Genomic DNA, 21019 nt, shown 5'->3' with positions numbered 1-21019 from the left:
CGATTATATGACGTTAATATATTTTTCTCTTTTTTCGTAACTAGATATTTTTACATTGTTTATATAAAAAATTTATTTAAATCTACAGTTTTTTGCCCAACGTTTCTATCTCACCACCTAACATTAACCTTATGATCCACTTTCAATCTTATATACATTCTCAGGAAATATACACAAAATTTTTTCCAAAATATATTTGAATCTTTGTACATCATCTCATGCGTTTTTAAAGTTTGTAATTTATGTCAATTTCATAACAATGATAAAAGTCTATTTTATTAAATGTAATTTCATATTACATATATACATATATAGAAAAATAAAATAAATATACAACTTTCTTGTACTATTTTGCTTCTATCATTAAACAATTACCCTATATGCTATGTGATTCCCAATTCATTTCAATGATTATCCTAATTGCCATATTACTCTTCACTTCTTATCATATTTTTTACTAAAAAAGTGAAAAAAAACGTAAAGGTAGCATATAAGCTCACATATTCCAGCTGTTTTACTTTCATTTAAATTGTTAAAGAAAATTTATTTTATACCTATTAATATAACATTATCACTGTCATAATTGTTATCATTATATTCGCTGTCGTCAGCATCACTGTAATAAATAAAATTTATTTCGAAAATATTAAAAGTATTATACTTAATTTACTTAAATATTTTTTTTATATTTTTAGATAGTGAAGGGTGTTCTTTCTTCTATTCTATCATATTCATAAGTACTGATCATTCATACTGAAAAACATTTAGAACTATAATGAAATATATTGTATATAAAATTTACCAACTTTTTCAATCGTTATAATTAATGCTTCCTATAACATAAAAATATCAACTAATATTCCTTAGACTATAGTCCTTATTTATCTCTATACATAAATAAACATTAAACTGTTCAACCGGATGATATAAATTCATCTTTAACACATTTGTTTTCCTCTAAAACACTCTGTTCTCTTAAAATACATGTCAATAATATCTTCTTTCCCCCTCTAATCATAATTAATTATTGTTTCGTTCTTTATATAAATAGTATTTACATAAATATAAACGCACGGTTAGTTATTCTGAAAAAAAATATAAATATTCATATGTTAAACTACACATCTGGATAAGACACCTAAAAAATTGAGGTGCCCTTAACCTAGTAATAATAGTGTTTGAATTCAAAATGGGCTCGATGTTTAGGACTCTGCCACGTTCCATGGGAGGAAAAGATGAGAACGATTTGAATGAAAATTATTTTTCTTTGACCTTGAATCTTAATGACTAAGTCTTGACTAGGACTCGGTGCCAGGGATTATACGTGTTTGAATTCTTTCCATTAAATCTGTATCGGAAGTTCAAAGCAATTATTTCCACAGGAAAACCAAAGATTAACGCTAAAAATGGAGCCAATTCTTCCATTATCAATCATCGATTTTCCGGAGGACGTGCAGCTTTGCATCATCTCATTCCTCCACCAATTGGAGCTTGAGGCTTTTGCATCCACCTCCAAGAAATACTTTGATCTGTGCAATAACGACGAGCGACTTTGGTTTCTCAAGTGCAGCCACCGGTGGGGTTCCCAAACCCAAATCAAGAACTGGGGTGGCGGCAAAATCTCTTACAGAAACCTCTTCCGTTTGCTAAACCAATACGAAAAACTGATCGGATGCTGGATCTACGACTATATCTCTGCTGGATACTCGAAACTCGTGCTCTTCGAATGGGGTCCGTTTTACATAACTGGGAATAGGGTTTTGCCGTCTCAACATAGGGGATATGATGTGATAAAGAAACCTTTCCTATGGATCACGGCTACCTCTGATGGGCAGATGCTGAATTATCTAGACAGGGATGAAACGCTTTCCTTAACAGAGAAGGATCTGTTCCGTGAAGATTCAGAGAAACTCCGGGGTACAGAATTGATTCTAGCGGATATCGATTTGTCGGAGAATCGTTGCTTGTGGTTACGGGAGAATCGCCAGTTTTCGGAGTTTAGGAAGCTAGTACACGCTGGGAATGGAGGTGAAGAGTACGAGATTGTTTACAGGTCCCCGCCGGATGGATTGATGATTCAGATAAAGGAGATACTGGCAAGCAAAGCTGGTGTTCGGGATATTCCGCTGTCGAAGAAGGAGAGGAGGACGGAAAGGCAAAGAGAGAGGGAGAAGCTGCAGGACGTGCGCAGATGGCGTTCCCAACGTTTTCAGAAAATAACGAATCACTCTGCAACTCCGTCTAGACCACTTCAAGGCTTGTGGAAGGTAAAATCTTGATTGCATCCACTCAATTTTTTCTTTAGTGTGCTTCTTTCGTCAATTCTCTTCATCTATTGCTGCAGGGTATCGGCCCCAACGAAATGCTGAATTTGTATCTAGTGTCCTATGGCGAACGTTTCGACAGTATTTATGGTGAAATTGTGGGAAACAGCTCCAGATTTCTGATTACTCATGATTCGGTATTTACTTCTCGAGCTTCAGCTTTCACTGAATCTCCCATTTCTTCTGAAGAGGAACACACTTACAGTACTCGCACGCATCTCCGGCCCATTGTTGGGGACGAATATTTAGATGTGTCGCGCATGTTCTACGCCATTTCACCTCTGTTCTCATATCATGGATTCGATGACGGGAGATTATGGCTCTACGCAGACGGGACGTTTGGATTCGGGTTTCTTGGAGGTAATTACATTGTTGATGTGAAACCTCTGCTTAAGAATGGTCATCTTCTCGATGCCATAGCTTAAGAATTGCCTTCTTCTCGATGCTATATATAGCAAATTCTTTGTAAAATGTCCTATCTCGCACAATCCGCTCGCACGTGTGTGTGTATATATATGTGTGTGTGTGTGTGTGTGTGTGTGTGTGTGTGTGTAAATATTAATTCAAGATTGCAATTTTTAAAGACTATGATTTTGTTATGAAATTATGGGGGGAAAAATAGTTTAGATATTAATTTTTACAATATATATTTATTGTTTTTAGTATAATTTATCCATAATCATTGAAAAATTATTATTATTTTCATAGTTTATTTAAAAACACATTAATGATATAAAATAGAGTTGGTTCATAATTTATAAAACTAGATTTTTGCTTCACTTGATAATAATAAAAAAATAAAATCAAAATGTACATATCATCACTCGGGTTTATTTATTTGAAATTCGAAGGGGGCATATCTGGCCAAATGTAGGCCTAAACTTGTGTGAGATGGTGTCACGGGTTGTATTTTGTTAGACAGATCTCATTTGGGTAATCCATGAAAAAGTATTATTTTTTATGTTAAAAGTATTATTTTTTATTGTGAATATCGGTCGGATTGACCCGTCTCACGAACTGTCTCACAAGATACCTACTCCAAATATAACACACTTATGAATTTACATAATATCTAGCATCCGTCTCGGAATAGGATAATAGGGTAGGGTTTAATTTTATAATTTTTTTTTTAAAAAAAAGGCAATAAACTTCACATAATTTTGTCATATAGCCGAATTAATATATTTTAGCTCAATATCCACTAGTTACACGTAAATTGGAATCATAAAAATTCCGAGGAGATACATAGAATTTAAACGTATTCACACAAACGCTACTTTATACTCTCTTCGAAATGGTTCAAATAGTTGGAATGTCAAATCGTATCTTGAAAATTTTTAGTCGAACTTAAAAAAAAATGGAGCCATATAACAGTAAAGTGCGACAATGTTTTGAAAAACGTGTATGCTTGGTGCCTAAATGGAGTCTCTTCCTCTCCACTTTCTCGTTCTTCTCTCCTGCATTGATGTTTTTGGTTAGGGGTGATCAAATTTTTTTATTAACGGTCCGAACCGAATTGCACCACACCGTTTTTCATAATATTTTATAAAAACCGTGATTAAAAATATTAATCATAAACCGCACTTCATACGCGGTTCGGTTATTTTTTTTGCCAAGAACCGCATCAAACCGCACCGCCTAAACCGCTTGTCATAATATTGGGCCTAGAATTATAATAATTTATAAACAACATATTCAAATAAAGAAGTCTTCTTTCATTATGTCCTAACTCTTTTCAAAATTATTATTCTTCAAAATAAAAATTATCTTTTTCTTAATTATTCTTTATATTAATATTTGATTAAAGTATTTATTTGTTTTGCTACAATATTTTGTTTTAAGTTTGAAAATTAAAAAAAAAAGATAAAATAGTGTAAATGTCATTTTTCTGTGAATGTGTTGTGTTGTTAAATTATTAACATAGTTTTGAATCTTGATTATTGTTTTATCTATTTTGATCTTTATATGCTTTGAGCTATATTTTATATTGTTGTTGTTTTCAAATAAATTAGAATATATGTTCTCATATTTTTCATTAAAAAAATCGTAAACCGACAGCAACCGCTCAAAATCGTAAGGCTAATTTTTCATGTAAAACTGCGATTATTTTTTCAAAATACTAACCGACCGCATATGGCAATTCAGTTTGAATTTTTTTTTAAAAAAAACCATAAAACCGCACCGTAATCACCCCTATTTTTGGTTCAATGTCCCATGTAATATTTTAGAGATTTTTTAAAAAAGGAACACACATGTTTGGGCCTTTTATATAAATGGCTTATATTTAACTTAAATACAAATAAGTTAAAATTTTGGACTTGGAGAGTTGGGCTTGAGGAGGGGGCCTCTTGGCAATCCACTCAGGTCCGGCCCTTTTCACATTCTATACTTGCTTCTAATTTAAACTTAGGGTGTGAATTTCGAAGACGTTATTTTATATATAAAGCAATTTAAAAAAATTTCCAATTTCAAGACTGAAATTTCGAAGCATACACTTCCATACTTTGATCCTATATATAATATACACTATTACCTCGTTATTAAGTCCCTTTAATTTTAAATTTTAAACTTATATATAAATATATACATGTCATATATTTTTGGCGTATACATACACATTTATGTGATTCAATCATCAATACTCTCCATTTGTATTCCTATAAACATATATTACATTGTCTATCGATTATATATTTTGTTCTAACTAACATTTTACTCGAGTTCTACACATTATTAAAATCTTATATCATTATAAAGTCGTTATATATTGATTTGTCGATATATATCTTTCATCCTCATCGTCAATTTCCACGAAGTCATATTCTCGTATCTTTGACATTTAATAAACGTATCTTTGAATCTGTCGAGTGAATTTCACTGCATAAACTTTTAAAGACATAAATAGTTGTTGATTTGTCCTAATTATTTCAAAAATCTTGCCATTGTATTAAGAATAGGTCTCACGGTCTCATGAATATTTATCTGTGAGACGAGTCAACCCTACCGATATTCAGAATAAAAAGTAATATTTTTAGCATAAAAAGTAATTTTTTTTCATGGATAACCAAATAAGATATACGTCTCACAAAATACGACACGAGACCGTCCCACACAAGTTAATATTTTTTCATATATGACCCAAATAAGAGATTCGTCTAACAAAATACGACCCATGAGACCGTCTCACACAAGTTTTTGCATTGTAAATTAAATTATAATATTTTAATATGTTCAAAAAATAATAATAAATTGGTAATTTGTGAAAATTCCGAGAGTACTTACTACAAATGTCATCTGCATTCAGATATTGCAGCTCTCCGCAACAAATTTCACTTACGCCAACGAAGATTTTCCGGTGAATTTTCTGGTTTATATGTGAATCAATTCTTCACTGGGGAAACCCTAGCGAGAGAACTTCTCCTTTGATTTGATTTCTGAAATAGCTGCATTTGGCCGAGATTTTCGTCATGGATGAACAGGAGAGGAAGAAGTATTTCTCGCTTCCACCAGACTACGTTACGATCGGCATGCTCCGAGAGCGATGGCTCCAGAAACAGGAGGAGGAGAAGCTGAAAGAGAAACAGGAACAAGAGGTGCTTCAGGAAACCCAAAATTTTGAAAAAGATTGTAAAAATCAGCCGCATGGAGAGATGGATTTTATCGAAGGAGTGGGAAAAGTTGGCGGAGAGATGGATTTTATCGAAGAGAGAGAAAAGGGGAAGGAGAAGATGGGCTGGTCTGGAGATAGCAGAATAATGAACAAGAGGAACTACCATAGCAAAAATAAAAAATATGGGAAGAAGAAAAATGGAGATATAGATACAGAGAAAATGCGGAATCCTAGGCCTAAAGAGGGGCTTGATCTTGTTGAAAAGAAAAATGGGTCTAAAGGAGTGGAGATTATTCTCAAAAACAAAGAGAAGGTGGGGATCGCGGGGTTTCCGTGTGGGGAAAGCAGTGGAACTCAAGGGATTGGGAAAAGAGTGAACGTAGGTATGATTGAGGTGTTGCCAAAAAATCGCGCGAGGGAGGGAAGTTCACAGATTTCAACGGCGCTGGATGTGAGAAGAGATGGATTTAGTGGTGGTTTTCGAAGTGAGGAGAATGATCATTGGGATGAAGGTTTCTGTGGCAAAGAGCATGGAGTTAAACTGAAAGAGTTGAAGGACAACAATTCTTTGGGAAAGAAGATGGAGGATGAAGTTCTTCAAATTGATAGGAAAGGAAATGGTAGAACGCGGGGGCGGAGAAGGCATCATGGTAATAATTTTAAACAGAGTGGAGCTGAAATGAGTGGATTGAAGCTTAATGAAGTGGAACTAAAGTCCAAGGATGAAATTTCAGAGATTGGCAATGAGAGAGACCGTATGAAGGGCACAGGGAGGAATGATGTTAAACATAATAGTGTTAATGGGGAGGTGCTGGCCGCAGATACATTGGTGCTTGAGAACAAAGTGGAGGACACAGTACTAGCAGAGAAGGATAGGAATGATGGATTTAGGGGATATGGGTATAGGAGGGGGAATTTGAGACAAAAATTCGAGAATCTCACTATTGATGATAGGAAAGGACCTTACATGGGATCAAAAGTGGAGAGGAAGTTTGGTGGCAACAGCCGGCATGTGAAGTCTGGAAGACTTAAAGTAGACTGGAATATGAAGCAGAGTAAATGCGGTATGGTGTGGGTAAAAAAGGAGCGGTCAGGTGCTGTTGGTGGCGAAGCTTGTTCCATGGGTAACGATCTCTCTGCTTAAAATGCTAATCTTAAATTTTGCTGTATATGTTTGCACTATTCTTGTGATGTTATCTTATCAAGGTTGGTTAATAGATATTATTAGTCCTTTTAACATGCATTGAAGTGCTTCTTTGGTAAGCTTAGTTGTGGTCAGTACCATGTTTCTTGAGCTCGTCAATAGATTGATGGTTTAGCAATGGCTGGAAATCCATTTTTATAATGTTGGAAAAATGGGTTGTGCGTCCATTTAGATTCAATATATAATCCCAACAAGTTGCATAACGAACGGAATCTATCTCGCGGATAGATATTTGCAGTGAAATTATTTCTCGATTTTCAATTAGGGTGAGTGAGAAATTTATTAATATTCATGAAGGAAAATGGTGTGACGAGACACCGCACCCATGCACACCTCCACATGGCCGTGGGAGGAAATTCACACGGCCAAATGGGAAAGGATGCAAGCTAATTTTGCACATTTCCATGAAATCATGAACCTTTTCGGTTCAATTTATTTTGAAAAAGTATAAATGGACATATATTCCCTAGCGTTATTTTCACCAACACATAATAGATCATTTATGTTGCTTAGAGACCTTGGCAGGTTGTTAAGGATTGCTAAAAGGCTCTATATATGAGGGAATAATATTTGTATGTAGATAACTGTTCAAAAGCCTATGCTTCAACAATACCTCAAGTTAGAAGGCATAGAAGCTAAAGTCTTAGAGTTTTCATTTGAAGGATCATATTGGTTTTTTAATGTTGCAAGTCTTTGGTGTATGGAGTCGAGGTATTTGGGGAAGAAGCCATCAGCATTAGTGCATTACAACTCAGCAGTGGGTTAAATTTGATGACGAAGCCCATTGACACTTGAATATCTTTGTAGAGAGGTTGTCTTAGGTACTTAAGATCGTCTTAGAAATTTTACTAGTTCTACTTTTCTTTCTATTCTTTCATGCACCATCGTGGTTTAATCTGTTGCACACATGTATTGGAAGAAACTCAACACACACACACACACACACACACACACACACACAACTATATAGATAACATGTAAAATTGTTGAGTGACTAAATCATCAATTGAAAAGCTTCCCTTTGCCCTAGGTGCAGAAAGGAAAGCCGTTTCGGCAAGTCATGATACAGACAAGAGATTTCGTAGTATTAAAATGCTAATGTTGAGATAGCCCTATACTGTGGCCCTCTTCATGCTGACATTTTCGAGAAACCACATTGTGTTGCTTGTATGTGAAATGTAAAATGTATTCAAAAGATATCCAATCTTATTAAGGAAGCTAGCAACAATGTTTGTGGTACTAGTAATCTGCAGATTAGCTGGCAACACATCTCTGTGTATGGTCGAGCTACGAAACAAAATGACAGTATACACGAGCTTATGAATCACCATTTTTTCTAACATAATTATTCAGTTGTTTTCTTGGTTCCTCTTTCAGGAGCTTCGCCAGATGAATAGTAGCTGAATCTTGCAACAGTAAAGCTTTCTGAAAAAGAATTTATCATCATGTCTATAATTGAAAGACCAAACCTTCAACGTACTTTCTTGACTGGTAACCATGACTTTGTTTAGTTCTCGCTACAATTTGATTTCTTTGCATGTTTAAGTGGCAATCGATCCTTGGAACGATATCTTGAAGTTTGCTGATACATCCCATGATTCGTACTTTTTCAGAACAGTCACTAAGACTTCTTGTTTCTTCTAGTGTCTCGAGTGTAACTTGCGTCTTGCAATGGGGTGGCACTGGGTTCGCAACTTCCTTAGTTGATATTTGATTCATTTTTATTCTTCCAATCAAATAGAGGGACAAAAATATATGTTCCCATTTTGTCAATTCGGGTATTTTGATCATTTTGGTTACTTCGGTTTTGTTTTTATGAATTTTTTTTTATCAATAGTTCGTAGTTTGGGCCTTGTGGTTGGTTGGTCTGAAATTGAATTAATTCATGCAAACATGGCCCAAAAAAGAAACGACGAAATGGACCTCTAGTCTACTTTAATCTTTTAATAAAATGAACATGGTTTATTATTTAAGACATCACTTATACGAGTGAATTTAATTTGAGGAAGAATTTGAAATTCAGTTATCTCTTCATCTAAGTGCGACATAACTTTGTGTTTGTTATGGCATGAAAGTCAGATATCTTTACAAAGATATGATATTTGTCTAATTTGAGCATAACCTCTTATTAATTCATGATCTTTCAACGTGAGATTTTAGTTGTATTCCCAACCGTGCTCACACACACATATATATATATATATATATATATATATATAAAATTTCGCAAAAGTATGAAAATAATGCGAGTTGATATGCAATTTAATGTATTGATTTCGAACAAAATTACCGTCGTAATAGAATATGTAACCAATAATTTGCAGCATACATTTTGTCCACATATATATACACACACACACACTAATATATATTGTGTGTGTGTATTATATATCGAAAACACAATAAATGGCTTTTTATGGAGACATTGGCTGAGCTGTTATTTGTAAGCATTTGTCTGAATAAGAAGCCAAGGGATCGTGCATCTGCTTTGTTTTGTTCATTTATTGGGACAAATAGTATTTCTTAATACACTTTCTTTGATTGTTCCCACGCATGGCCTGCAAACACTTGTCCAATTATATAAAATATAGGGCTGATTTTGTTTTTAATTTGTGAACAGAATCATTGACTTACTGTCCTTAACTATCCTAATCCTCGATTGTTTTAATATTCATGAAAGATTTGCAATCCCTTCATTTATGGATAATTCACGTACAAATAATTTATAGGAATTAAATAAATAATTTTTAAATTTCATGAAATATATTTTAAAATATGTGATATTATCTAGTTAAGCCTGTATATAATAAATTAGTAGATTTTTTATGAGACAGTCTCACATATTTATTCCCGTGATACCCTCAACATGGTCCATATTTAAAGAGAAAAATAATATTCTTAGTATTAAAAATAATATTTTTTTATGAATTTGTTCGAGTTGAAGATCTGTTTTATAAAATTAATCTGTGAGACTATCTCACATAAGTTTTTTGTGATAATAAAATATATTTTGTGTATCCCAAATAATTGCTACAATAAATGCTTTCTATTTTTGGTTAAGTTAAGTTAATCTGATATCATCCCAGCTTAGGATTCAATATTTATTAAATAATTATTTAATTTTTTTTTAAATTAGAAAATGTAGAAATATAAAAATCAAATAATAATTTGTTTTGGCATTTAGCAATGTGGGCAGATAATGAAAATTGAAAGAGAAGGAAAGGTACAAAAAATCGGAAGCACATGGAGGGAACAGCACACGTGTGGGGGGGGGGGGACACGTGTGGGGTAAAAACTTTTAATGCTGGTCCACGTGACATTTTCCAATACATAATTTCAAAATAAAGAAAATTTAAATTACATTTAATATTTTTCTAAATGTTTAAGCTTCTAAATTCTCCATGATTCTGATATGCAAGTTGTCTGGTAGATAGAGTTCTTTAAGAGCCAAATTTAAATTGTGATATTGAAAGATTTTTAATTCATTATCTTAATTATATCTTAGTTGTTTAATTATGTAATTCTTTTTAAAGAAAGATTTCGAATTCATCTCGTGTTACTTAATCCGTAAATTCGATATTTATGATTGATTTCAAATACATACAATACGAGGTTGTGTTTGGATTGATGAATTTGAAATAAAATTTTGTTGTTTAGATAAGTAAGACAATAAACCTCAAATTCACTCATCACGTGTTTATATTGTATTTCATGTTAGTTATGATGAATTTCAAGTTCAACAAATAATAATGTCATTTGAAATTCATTTTATTTTGTTCTATACTAATTTGGAAATAAGTAATACGTGGATTTAAGATTTGATCAATTGTTTCATTGTAAACAATAAAATTATAATTGAAATTGATAAATTTCAAATTTATTTGTTTAAACACAACCTGACCTGAGATGTTATTTGAATTCAAACTTAAATCATTTTCTCAAATTAAATCAAATGTATTCACTCGAATTAGAGATCTCGAGCCACACATAATTAGAATCAATGGATCCGCTAGGACTTGTAGCCTATATATAGCTCACAAAATTCTAGAAAGTNTGATTATTTTAGTTTGTAATTTGGTAAATAGGAGTTGTACTTCTTAATTTTGGACATAAGGTAATTTAGTCTTTATTGAATGATTTATATGTTTAAAAATAAAACAAAAATTTGGTATCAATTGAGATGTCTTGAAATCGAACACATTTTTACAAGAACAATTCATACCACTAAGCCAATTGATCAATTTTTAATTCTATGTATATATGTAAAAAAAAAAAAATATATAAAAAACACAAAAGAACTCTTGGGTCGAGTTTTAGGTTAATTTGGGTCGAGTTTTTTTTTTTTTTTTTTTTCTTTCATGGAGTTTTGAAATGACTTGAGTTTGGGTGGAGTTTCAAGTGGAATTTTGAAATGGATCCAGTTTTGTTGAAGTTTCAGGTTGAATTTTGAAATAGATGGAGTTCGAGTTGTGTTTTGGATTTAGTTTTGGGTGGTGTTGTTAGGTTTAAGGTTTTGATTAAGTTTTGGACAAGTTTTTTATTTGAGTAGAGTTTAAGGTGAAGTTTTATATTTTGGAGTTTGTAGCTTGGATATAATTTCTATCTGTGTCGAGTTTAAGTTGGAGTTTTACATTTTGAGGTTTGAGTGGAGTTTTGGTTAGAGTTTTCTATCTCGTCGAGTTTGGATAAAATTTTATGCTTTGGGATTTGGATAGAGTTTTCTATCTATGTCGAGTTTGGGACAGAGTTTTATGTTTGTTTTCGATCTAAGTCGAGTTTGAGCAGAGTTTTATATTTTGGGGTTTAAATTTAAGTTTTATTTTTATGGGAAAAAGAGTAAAACACACCATCCATCCCTATCCTAAAATTTTCCCGTCAAATGGAATGTATGCAACACAAAAAAGAGTTCAAAATAACAATTATCACACACACACACACAGANAAAGTAAAAATAGTAAAAGAAGAAAGATGTACGTGTATAGAGATTTAATCGTTAGTTGCAATAGTTGTACAAGAATCCTAAAGATTTTAAGCAACGTTGCACCTTATGGGCGAAGAAAGATGGAGTCCAGTACACAAATTTTAAAAGATGGAATGAGCTACGTTACAAATATGCTTTGTCACTTTGAAATTGACATCATCATGGTTCAATCACCGTCGATCGAATATACACAACCTATAGAAAAGTATAATCTTTAGGAGATCGTTTGGTTCGAATGACAGAGAATTGATTGTTTTCATATCTCTGTTTCATTCGGAGTTTGGCTCGAGTTCTACAATAATCGAAACTATATATTATATGTGTAGGACTGAGCACATTCCGTTTTACCAAAAATTATATATAATAGTGATAACAATACTAATCATAATATTTTCAACAGTACAAAAGCTCAAACCTCACGGTTCGATCTATCTCTTCTCCAACAATCATATGTCCAATAATTGTACCCCTTCCAATCACGCGAATCAAACATGTGACCTTAATTCTGATATCAATTGTAAGACAAAACACTTGTCGCTTTATCAAAATTTATATAAGGTGGTACAATATGATGCAACTGAAATATTTTAAACCATACAACAGCTCAAACGTCACGGTTTAGTTGGTCTCTTAATAAGGACAATTATTGTATTACAATAATATGCACTACAAAAAAAAAGGGTTAAACGACGGTTCTAACGACGGTTTGAAAAACCGTAACAGGAGACCGCGTCGCTATTTTGCAGCGACGTTTTCTCAAAAACCGTGGTCTGTAGCAACGGTTTTTCTGAACAACACTGTCGCTAATTTTGCGACGGGTAAAATACAAACCGTCGCTAATATTAAGCGACGGTTTTACATAACCGTCGCTATACTAAGCGACGGTGTTCGAAAAACCGTCGCTTAATTGATACAAAAAAATGTTAGTACAAGTAAAAAAAACAGAAAATGCGAAAATATTGATAGAGTTCTGCTAAAAAGTAAAAAATCCGAATAGGCGAAAATCGCTGAAATTTTTTCCTGAACTTCGGTATATAAAGAATTATAGCGACGGTAGTCGAAAAACTCGTCGCCATTAGCGACAGTTTTTGACAAACCGTCGCCGATCTTACCCCAACTGTCGCTATTGGCCACGGGCAACAAAAACCGTCGCCTAGTGCGACGGATTAAATAAACCGTCGCAAAATAATGCGACGGTTTTTTATTATACCGTCGCACATGGCGACGGGTGTATAACCCGTCGCACAAAATAGCGACGGTGTAATAAAACCGTCGCTTACTTTAGTAGACGACGGGTTTATGAAAAACCGTCGCTATTATAGCATCGGTGTATAAAAACCGTCGCTACATGAGCAACGGTTGGTCAAAACCCGTCGCTAATATAGCGACGGTTTATCAAAAACCGTCGCTGTATTAGCAACGGTTTATCAAAAACCGTCGCTGTTCCATCCGTTTTTTTGTAGTGATGGTCATCCATGTTGTTTAATATACATATTATCACATCTCACTAAACAACTACGACGGTTTTTTCACACAAAAACTTAACACTTGATCCGTGGTGAAAAGTATATGAAATTTGAATTTAGTTAAAGATCCAAAAATCAAAACTGTATAGTGTGTGTGGAAACAAATAGGCTGTCACTCGGAGAACGATAGTCCTCTTAATCTGTGGAGAAATGTGTTAGGTCCACTCTTACATTTATTGTTCAGATGCCTTTGCATTATTGAACCAACCCTCCTCCATTGGAATCCACACCCTTTGTTTGTAGTAGATATTAATCCATGTTACGTGACTTGTAATATGTTTATTAATTATAATTATTATTAATTATCAATGTATTCATCATATTTTATATAAATTAAGTATGTTTTGATATACAAAAATCTTTTGGAAGAATCATAAAATGATGTTAGGGTTTATTTTTTTTTAAAAAAAAAATCAAATACGATAACCATTATCCGAAAAATTTGACTTTTCGAGCTTTTGCTTCTGCTTCTACTTCTACTTCGTTTTTTTGTTGATTGAATCCAAGATGAAAATTAGATATTTTTTTGTAGATATAAATGGTGGAATCTAAGTTTAAGGCAAGCTACAAATTTGATGACTGACTCGACATTACATGTTTTCTTGATCTAGGATTCCTAATTAAATGCGAAGGATGTGTAATTAGATAAGATGTCTCTACGATATAATTTGAGTCACATAAGGACATATTCTACCACGTCTTATGTTCTTGTTTGATAGTTCGAGATTATTTGTTGGTTATAAACTTCTTGCAGATAAAAACTTCTATGATCGTGAGAGGATTTGTGTGTTTTGGTCGAGATATTTGAAATCGTGACTGTTTGATTTGTTTGGATGAACTTTTTATGATCGAAAGTATGTATTTGATTTTGATGGAGGATGAATTTGATTTGACAAATAATTGCATTTCAAATCAATCTTGTTTTAGTTATATTTGAAATCTATGGTAAAAGTTTTAAATTGATGATAGGAAGTGAATATGAAATTTTATTTAATTTAAAATAATTAAGTGGGATTCCAACAAACCTTCTATATGTATAATTAAATTTGGGATATTTGAGCCTTAATAAAGACAAAATAGTGTCTTCGTGTATTTTTATATTCTCCAAAATACCTTCTCCTTCTTCTTTTTTTTTTTAAAAAATAAAACATTAAATTTATGCAAAAAATATAAAAAGCTTACTAAAAATAAGAAAATTTTTAAATTTTCAATTTTTTAAATAAAATTACTTATATAAAAAATCGACCATATGATAAACAAGTGATGTATCTAGGGGTGTCAATTCGGGTGTGTTAGGTCGGGTTGAACAATAGTACTATTAAAAAATTGCTCAATCCGAACCCGAGCTAACCCGAAAACTCTCAACTCGAACTTAAACTCGAATCAACAGATCAACCCGATTAACCCGATTTTGAATTTTTTAATTTTTTTTTAAAAAAAATTAAATAGAATTCAGAAAAAATAATAGTAACAATATTTTAATTTAAACACATAATAACAAAATCTCCATCATATATATGATTTAAATTCGAAAGTCTATTGTAGAAAAATAAAATATATTTACTAAATCAATTAAACAATTGTTTAAAAAATAAATAATAAATTATGAAAATGTATGATATAAATATACAATAAATATTTTTTCAGACATACAATGTATAAAAATGTAAGCAATATTTATTAATTATATATAATTTTTTTAAAAAAATTTAAAATTTCCGGTCAACTCGGGTCAACCCGAACCCAACCTAACCTAACCCGATCATTTTTTTTCAGGTCAGCTATCGGGTCCAACCCAATCTGACCCAAACCCGAAAACCCCAACCCCGGCCAAACCTGATTTTTTTCGTGTTAAACCGTGTCGAGTTGGTGAGTCGTGTTTGATTTTGACTTTCCCTAGTCATGTATCCAACAGGACAAGTAGACACAGGTGAACTTGGACTAGTAACACAAGTGATGGATCCACGTCCATGGGCAATGCATGCAATAAAGAAGGCAGCAAAGGGCATGTGCATTTGAAAATAGGGTTCGGAACCAGCTGACTCGCAACCACACCCCTAGCTAGGTGCCATTTTAATCAACTCTTCGAAACCAACATTGAGTACGTCGTCTCTAGATTTAAACCTATATCATGTCTGTATCATCGACCAAATCAGAATTTTTCGAAACATGACACGGTCTGTCATATACTAAATAACATGCTTCATACGCACATTTCATTATCAATAAATGCCATATACGTCACTAATAACTACTCCATGCCGCGCGTATATCTATGTTTCTTACAAAAGTCAGTATAAATCAATTCAAATACGACTCACAAAACTGACATAGTATTGCGGAATATTTATAATTGATTATTTGATAAAATCATAAATTGATGTTGTGATCGACCATCCTTAATTTTCCCACAAATGCTCAAGCATGAACTCAAGTAACTAATTAAAAAAGAATTCGGAGTCATTAATGTTGTTTTCGTACTCGTTTATCCAGCAGTGTCGGGGTCTGATCGGACCAAATTATCAATCATCGACAGGTTTAAAGAACTAGGAGTTAAGCTAAGGGAATATGCATGATTTGATGGTCCTAGGTAACCAACCTCATTCTTAAAAATATCAACGCATACATGCTACACATGATTTTTCTTGTTTTCAAGCTGGCAAATTGATATATAATATTATAAAATAAATTATAATTTTTCGAAAAAGAAAGGTATATGGGGGCGGGACCTAATTAAATTCACATTTGATATGGAATGCAATTCTTGATGGGTAAGAAACAATTGAAGGCTTATATACTCGAGCTCAGATCAACTCGTCGATTTTCGACTTTCGTATCCTTAAACATTAACATGAGAGAATATGATCTCAGAAATAAGGTGGTTTTTGGGTCGGAACTCGGACGGACGTAGTGTGTACATGGAGATGGGGGATGGAGGTGTGGTGCATGATTAGTACTATGGTGCATCCATCATCACCCATGTGTGCATGTTAAGAGAAGCACATGATGGGCCAAGAATAATATGTACCCTTGAGTCTAAGCTGGCTTCTGCATATTTTTGCCATTCTCTCCCACACAATGGGCCAATCTTGCATTAACTCAATTTTGACATCATCAATTGTAAATCCTTCATGGAAATAAGGGGATCTACAATACATCTTGATCGAGACAAAATATTGAATGTGTTTTGAAATATGATTATATTGATTATACCTCCTTTTGTGTTTTCGATTCAGCCACATTTATAGCGTTCGAATTTGTGGAGTAAATATGTGTTTGACTAATAATCACGAGTTAGATTTTTCTTGACAATACTTGTAATGACCTGACACCACTCACCCGCGATCATTACTCATAGGACTTCTCCAACCCAGGCACTTGAACTTTTACCTTCCCAGTATTCGAACCCAAGACTTCCTGGACATAAAGGTCTAATTGGCAAAGCAATCCTGGTACCAATTGAGCTAGTAGCTCCAGTGTCTCGGCTGGAGAAGTCTTATGAGTAATGATCGCGGATGAGTGGTGTCGGATCATTACAATACTTTCTCGGCGAGTCTGAGACGTCGTGTTACTCTTGGGATCTTGGTGTCAGGCTAGTCATTGTCACAAGTAGTAGCTTTTAATGATACTAATTTGCTTGCATTGGGCTCACAATTTTATATTATTACTGTCAAGTTCACTTGTTTGATTACAATAACTTACAAACTGTCACGATTATTAGGGAGAAGGATAAAAATATAATGATTGTGTTAGTACATGGTTTAAAACATGTGAATTATAGAGAGATTTATATCACTACATTCACAAGTGGGGCGGCACGGCAATACGTTTCAAGTCATGAAAATTAACTAGACAAAATATTGTTGCATTCTGATGATTAAAGAAGACCAATTAAGCTCCCTTTTGTTTTTGGTTTCACTCTCTGTAATTGAGTACTGAATATAGTCAAAAGGTTAGGGACAAAGGTAATTTTAGTGTCTAATTAATGGCACAAGAATCAGACGATTAATTAGGTTGCAAAATTCGGAGACAAGCTACGCAATTTATGTAAAAAAAATATTGGTGGGTGTGAAGCTGACCAGCAGCAAGATTTGCTGTTTTTTCTTGATTGAGATTCTTGAATATTTTTGTTTTGGCAAAATTGTGCATAAAAAGCTTTCTTTTTTGCAAAAACGCACATTAATTAATGATACTAGGCATAGCAAAATCGTATTGTCTTTTGGCATATTGAAATGGAATATTTTACAGTCAGATCGAAACATCAATCAAACAAGGAATTTAAATGGAAGAAAAAATAGTAATCGACACATATTTGGTAATTCAGTGTGAGTCAAACTATTTTTGAGTAACTTGTAAGAATCGACTGTATCTTACTTTCAACTCTGCTCGAGTTAATCTCGTACCAATCGAGCTACTGTTTGAACTTTGATTCGTGCTAGTGCCGTGACCAAGCTCAAATGTAGATGGACGTTAGTTGTCGACTTGTCTCACATCGGTTAGATAAAATCTCTGAAAATTACATACATAGTTCTTTTTCTTTTAATGTATGACCTGCCTTGACAGCTTATTTTATTATAATCTGAAAATTTTCAAAATAAATTTTTTTCTCATTTTCTTTAATATCTCAACTCAAAGAATTTGATAGTCATAAGATTGATTTCCAATCGAGCTCGAACTTAAAACTCAGATCAGTCCGTGAACTGTTTGACGATGGTTGGAGGGCGAACTCAACGAGAATTGAGTAGGGATGGTCATCGTTTTGAAAATAAGAAATTTTTAAATTTGTACGAAAATTATTTTTTCCCCGAAAAGTTTCAAATTTGACCTTGATATGATAAACAGCTCTTTCGTCGGGATATTGCAGAAAGTAACTCTGAACAAATGGTGGTAATTTTTTTGAAAGTGATATCTAACCATGTTAGCTATTTAATAGGTCTTTAATGAGACATTCTAACAAATTTTTATTCGTGAGACGGATCAGTCTTGTCTGTATTTACAATAAAATATATAAGAAGTAATATTTTTTCATGGATGACCCAAATAAAATACACATATCACAAAATTGATCCGTGAAACCATCTTATATGATTTTGTGTTAGATATTTATTTCAATTCCACTATTTTGTCTGTGTTAGATATTTATTTCAATTCCGCTATTTTGTCGTCCCATGTAAACCATATCTCATAAATTTTCTGATAAGTAATTAAGATTGTAAACAAGAATCTTCATTCAATATCCCATTTCATATTTCATGTGGTCACCATTGCCTCCACCACCCCCGACTCCCAACCCCCACCCCCTACTAAAATTTAACTTTGTCTCAAGTTACTGATCCATATATATTCACCATCATCAAATGTCAATGCCCCCCACCCCCACCCCACCCCACCCATGACCAAGACAACTGGCAAGTTTGATTCTTCTCGAAATAGATATACAATATTAGGGCAAATGGATAGAGCCAAGGACAGAAATAGTATAGGATTTCAGTGTGATTCATTTGGTCTCAATATATCATCATTCTTCTCTTCCTCTTCTTCTGTCTTCTTATATATACATACAAAACAAGAACAAAAACACAGCTCATATATATCATCCATCACTCGTCTCACCTCACAATCTCCCCCTTCAATCTCTTCAAAACAAGAATTCAAAACCAATTATCTAACCGATCATTATGAATATATCAACCTCTGAATGCAGCAGCGAATGCGAATCCGGTTGGACCATGTACTTGGATCAAACATCCAATTCCACGGATCGATTCACCAGGGATTTCGCCAAGAACTGTAAAGAAAACGCCGCAGATTCTTATGCCTACGAAGATCAAGAAGATGATGAAGATCTTTCCATGGTGTCAGATGCATCATCCGGCCCTCCCCCACGTTTTCAAGAATACGACAACTACGCCGCTACCGCCACGGCCCGTGGTGGTGAGAATCAGTTCTTCCGTGGCTATGCATCTTCGGTTTCGGAAGATGCTAATAAGAAGAAAAGTAAGCAGAAAATCAAAACAAAAGAGACGAGAAATTCCCAAAGGCAACAAAATTTTTGTCTTGCTGATACTGCTAGCTCACCAGTCTTTCATTTTCCCCAGGTAAATTCAAGAAAATTAAAGTAAATGGGGAAAAAAAGGTATTGTTTTATATTATTGTTTGACCCTTTTGAAATTTTCATTGATTTAGTATCTTTCAATTGAATTTCAGGACAATGTAGCTTCTTCTGGCTTTTCACAGGTCTTTTCTGCTGCAAATTTTGAGGTAACAGATTTTTTCTACCATCTTATTATAGCTGGACTGATCCAAGTATTGCCAAGAAAATCTAGATAATTTACATATACTTTTATTTTCATATCATTTATGGCGTCAATTTCTAAATGTTCAGAGCGAATCTACACCAAAGAAGCAATTAGGATTCCTCAAATCTTCCACAAAAGGGAAATCTGGTGAGTAATTTTCTTCAGCCCATTTTTGCTAGCTGTTAGTTAATTCAACATTTTCATCGAGAAAATGAATGAAATATTACCTTTTCAGGCAGTTTTCTTGGAAGAAAAAGGCAGTAAGAAAGATCAGAAGGGAATATAATTTCTGCCTAATTCTTCTGCAAATTGCTGAGCAAGAAATGCATGAGGTTCTGGAAGCAAAAGGAAAATGGCAGTTGATCTTTTACAAAATCATTGTTTGCATCTCTTTTTCTTCTTTTTTTTGATTTCTTTAATCTTTCCTACCTGTTATTTGTTCCTGTCCATGTAGAAGGGAACAAGCCTGAGATCATAAATGTAAAAAAGATTTTTAAAAAATGGGAAAAAATGTAATAAATCAAATGTTCTTTTGAAGTTTCGTTTTCTGCATTAGCTGTCTCACACACAAGAATTGGAATTGTTTCATTTATCTTGATATCGTTCTGGAAAAACTAGTCTCATTATCAATAACTTCGTTGCTATCAATGAAATTAGCACGAATTCATAGACATTGGAAAATTGCGAATTGTAATTGGAATGATGCAATTGAGGTTTGTGTTTAAAACTCATCGGGATTCATCAGTCGGTTCGGTTTTCGGTTTTTTATTTCGATTTTTTCGGTTTTCGATTTTATAAATATATATTAATCTTCAAACCATTTTTTCTTCGGTTCGGTTCAGTTTTCTGCCGAAGTGGTTCGGTTATTTCGGTTGGTTATTTCGGTTTTGATACAATTATTTACATTAATAAGATAAATATATTGTAAAATATAATATGTTATTTTTTACATAATTTTTTAGTAAAACATTTAAATATAAAGTATAAATGAATTACATAAATAACAATCAACTAAATATTATTCAAAATAATTCATCTTCACTCACTGATATTATCTCAAAAAAATATATAATAA

At 33.3% G+C, this 21019-nt stretch overlaps 3 protein-coding genes across 4 annotated transcripts; all 3 read left to right on the top strand.

Annotated features, from left to right (window-relative positions):
* Positions 1–1275: 1275 nt before the first annotated feature.
* On the top strand, positions 1276–2909 carry LOC140960879 (F-box protein At3g12350-like). Its single transcript, XM_073419195.1, has 2 exons — positions 1276–2267; positions 2345–2909. The coding sequence occupies exons 1-2, from the start codon at positions 1407–1409 to the stop codon at positions 2747–2749; spliced, it is 1266 nt and encodes a 421-aa protein (XP_073275296.1). The 5' UTR covers positions 1276–1406; the 3' UTR covers positions 2750–2909.
* Positions 2910–5600: 2691 nt separating this feature from the next.
* Positions 5601–9053, top strand: LOC140960740 (uncharacterized). 2 transcript variants are annotated; one of them, XM_073418991.1, is made up of 3 exons: positions 5601–6584; positions 6756–7058; positions 8516–9053. In XM_073418991.1, the coding sequence occupies exons 1-3, from the start codon at positions 5792–5794 to the stop codon at positions 8533–8535; spliced, it is 1116 nt and encodes a 371-aa protein (XP_073275092.1). In that variant the 5' UTR covers positions 5601–5791; the 3' UTR covers positions 8536–9053. The 2 variants fall into 2 exon arrangements, with proteins under 2 accessions (XP_073275092.1, XP_073275091.1); XM_073418990.1 differs by having other exon boundaries at positions 5601–7058.
* A 10056-nt stretch (positions 9054–19109) lies between these two features.
* On the top strand, positions 19110–20490 carry LOC140961701 (protein SOB FIVE-LIKE 5-like). Its single transcript, XM_073420363.1, has 4 exons — positions 19110–19743; positions 19853–19906; positions 20031–20091; positions 20180–20490. The coding sequence occupies exons 1-4, from the start codon at positions 19324–19326 to the stop codon at positions 20206–20208; spliced, it is 564 nt and encodes a 187-aa protein (XP_073276464.1). The 5' UTR covers positions 19110–19323; the 3' UTR covers positions 20209–20490.
* Positions 20491–21019: the final 529 nt, after the last annotated feature.

This window comes from Primulina huaijiensis, chromosome 16, assembly GCF_012295235.1.
Source record: "Primulina huaijiensis isolate GDHJ02 chromosome 16, ASM1229523v2, whole genome shotgun sequence".
Lineage (NCBI taxonomy): Eukaryota > Viridiplantae > Streptophyta > Magnoliopsida > Lamiales > Gesneriaceae > Primulina > Primulina huaijiensis.
Note: the sequence above shows the minus strand (reverse complement) of the source record. Positions and strands in the feature narration are given on the sequence as shown.

Bases quoted from the DNA above. Each gene is read 5' to 3' on its own strand.
- LOC140960879 (XM_073419195.1), top strand. From the start codon at position 1,407: ATGGAGCCAATTCTTCCATTATCAATCATCGATTTTCCGGAGGACGTG. The intron at 2,268-2,344 runs GTAAAATCTTGA...CTATTGCTGCAG, and splicing joins CACTTCAAGGCTTGTGGAAG to GGTATCGGCCCCAACGAAAT.
- LOC140960740 (XM_073418990.1), top strand. From the start codon at position 5,792: ATGGATGAACAGGAGAGGAAGAAGTATTTCTCGCTTCCACCAGACTAC. The intron at 7,059-8,515 runs GTAACGATCTCT...TTCCTCTTTCAG, and splicing joins TGGCGAAGCTTGTTCCATGG to GAGCTTCGCCAGATGAATAG.
- LOC140961701 (XM_073420363.1), top strand. From the start codon at position 19,324: ATGAATATATCAACCTCTGAATGCAGCAGCGAATGCGAATCCGGTTGG. The intron at 19,744-19,852 runs GTAAATTCAAGA...ATTGAATTTCAG, and splicing joins CAGTCTTTCATTTTCCCCAG to GACAATGTAGCTTCTTCTGG. The intron at 20,092-20,179 runs GTGAGTAATTTT...TTACCTTTTCAG, and splicing joins TTCCACAAAAGGGAAATCTG to GCAGTTTTCTTGGAAGAAAA.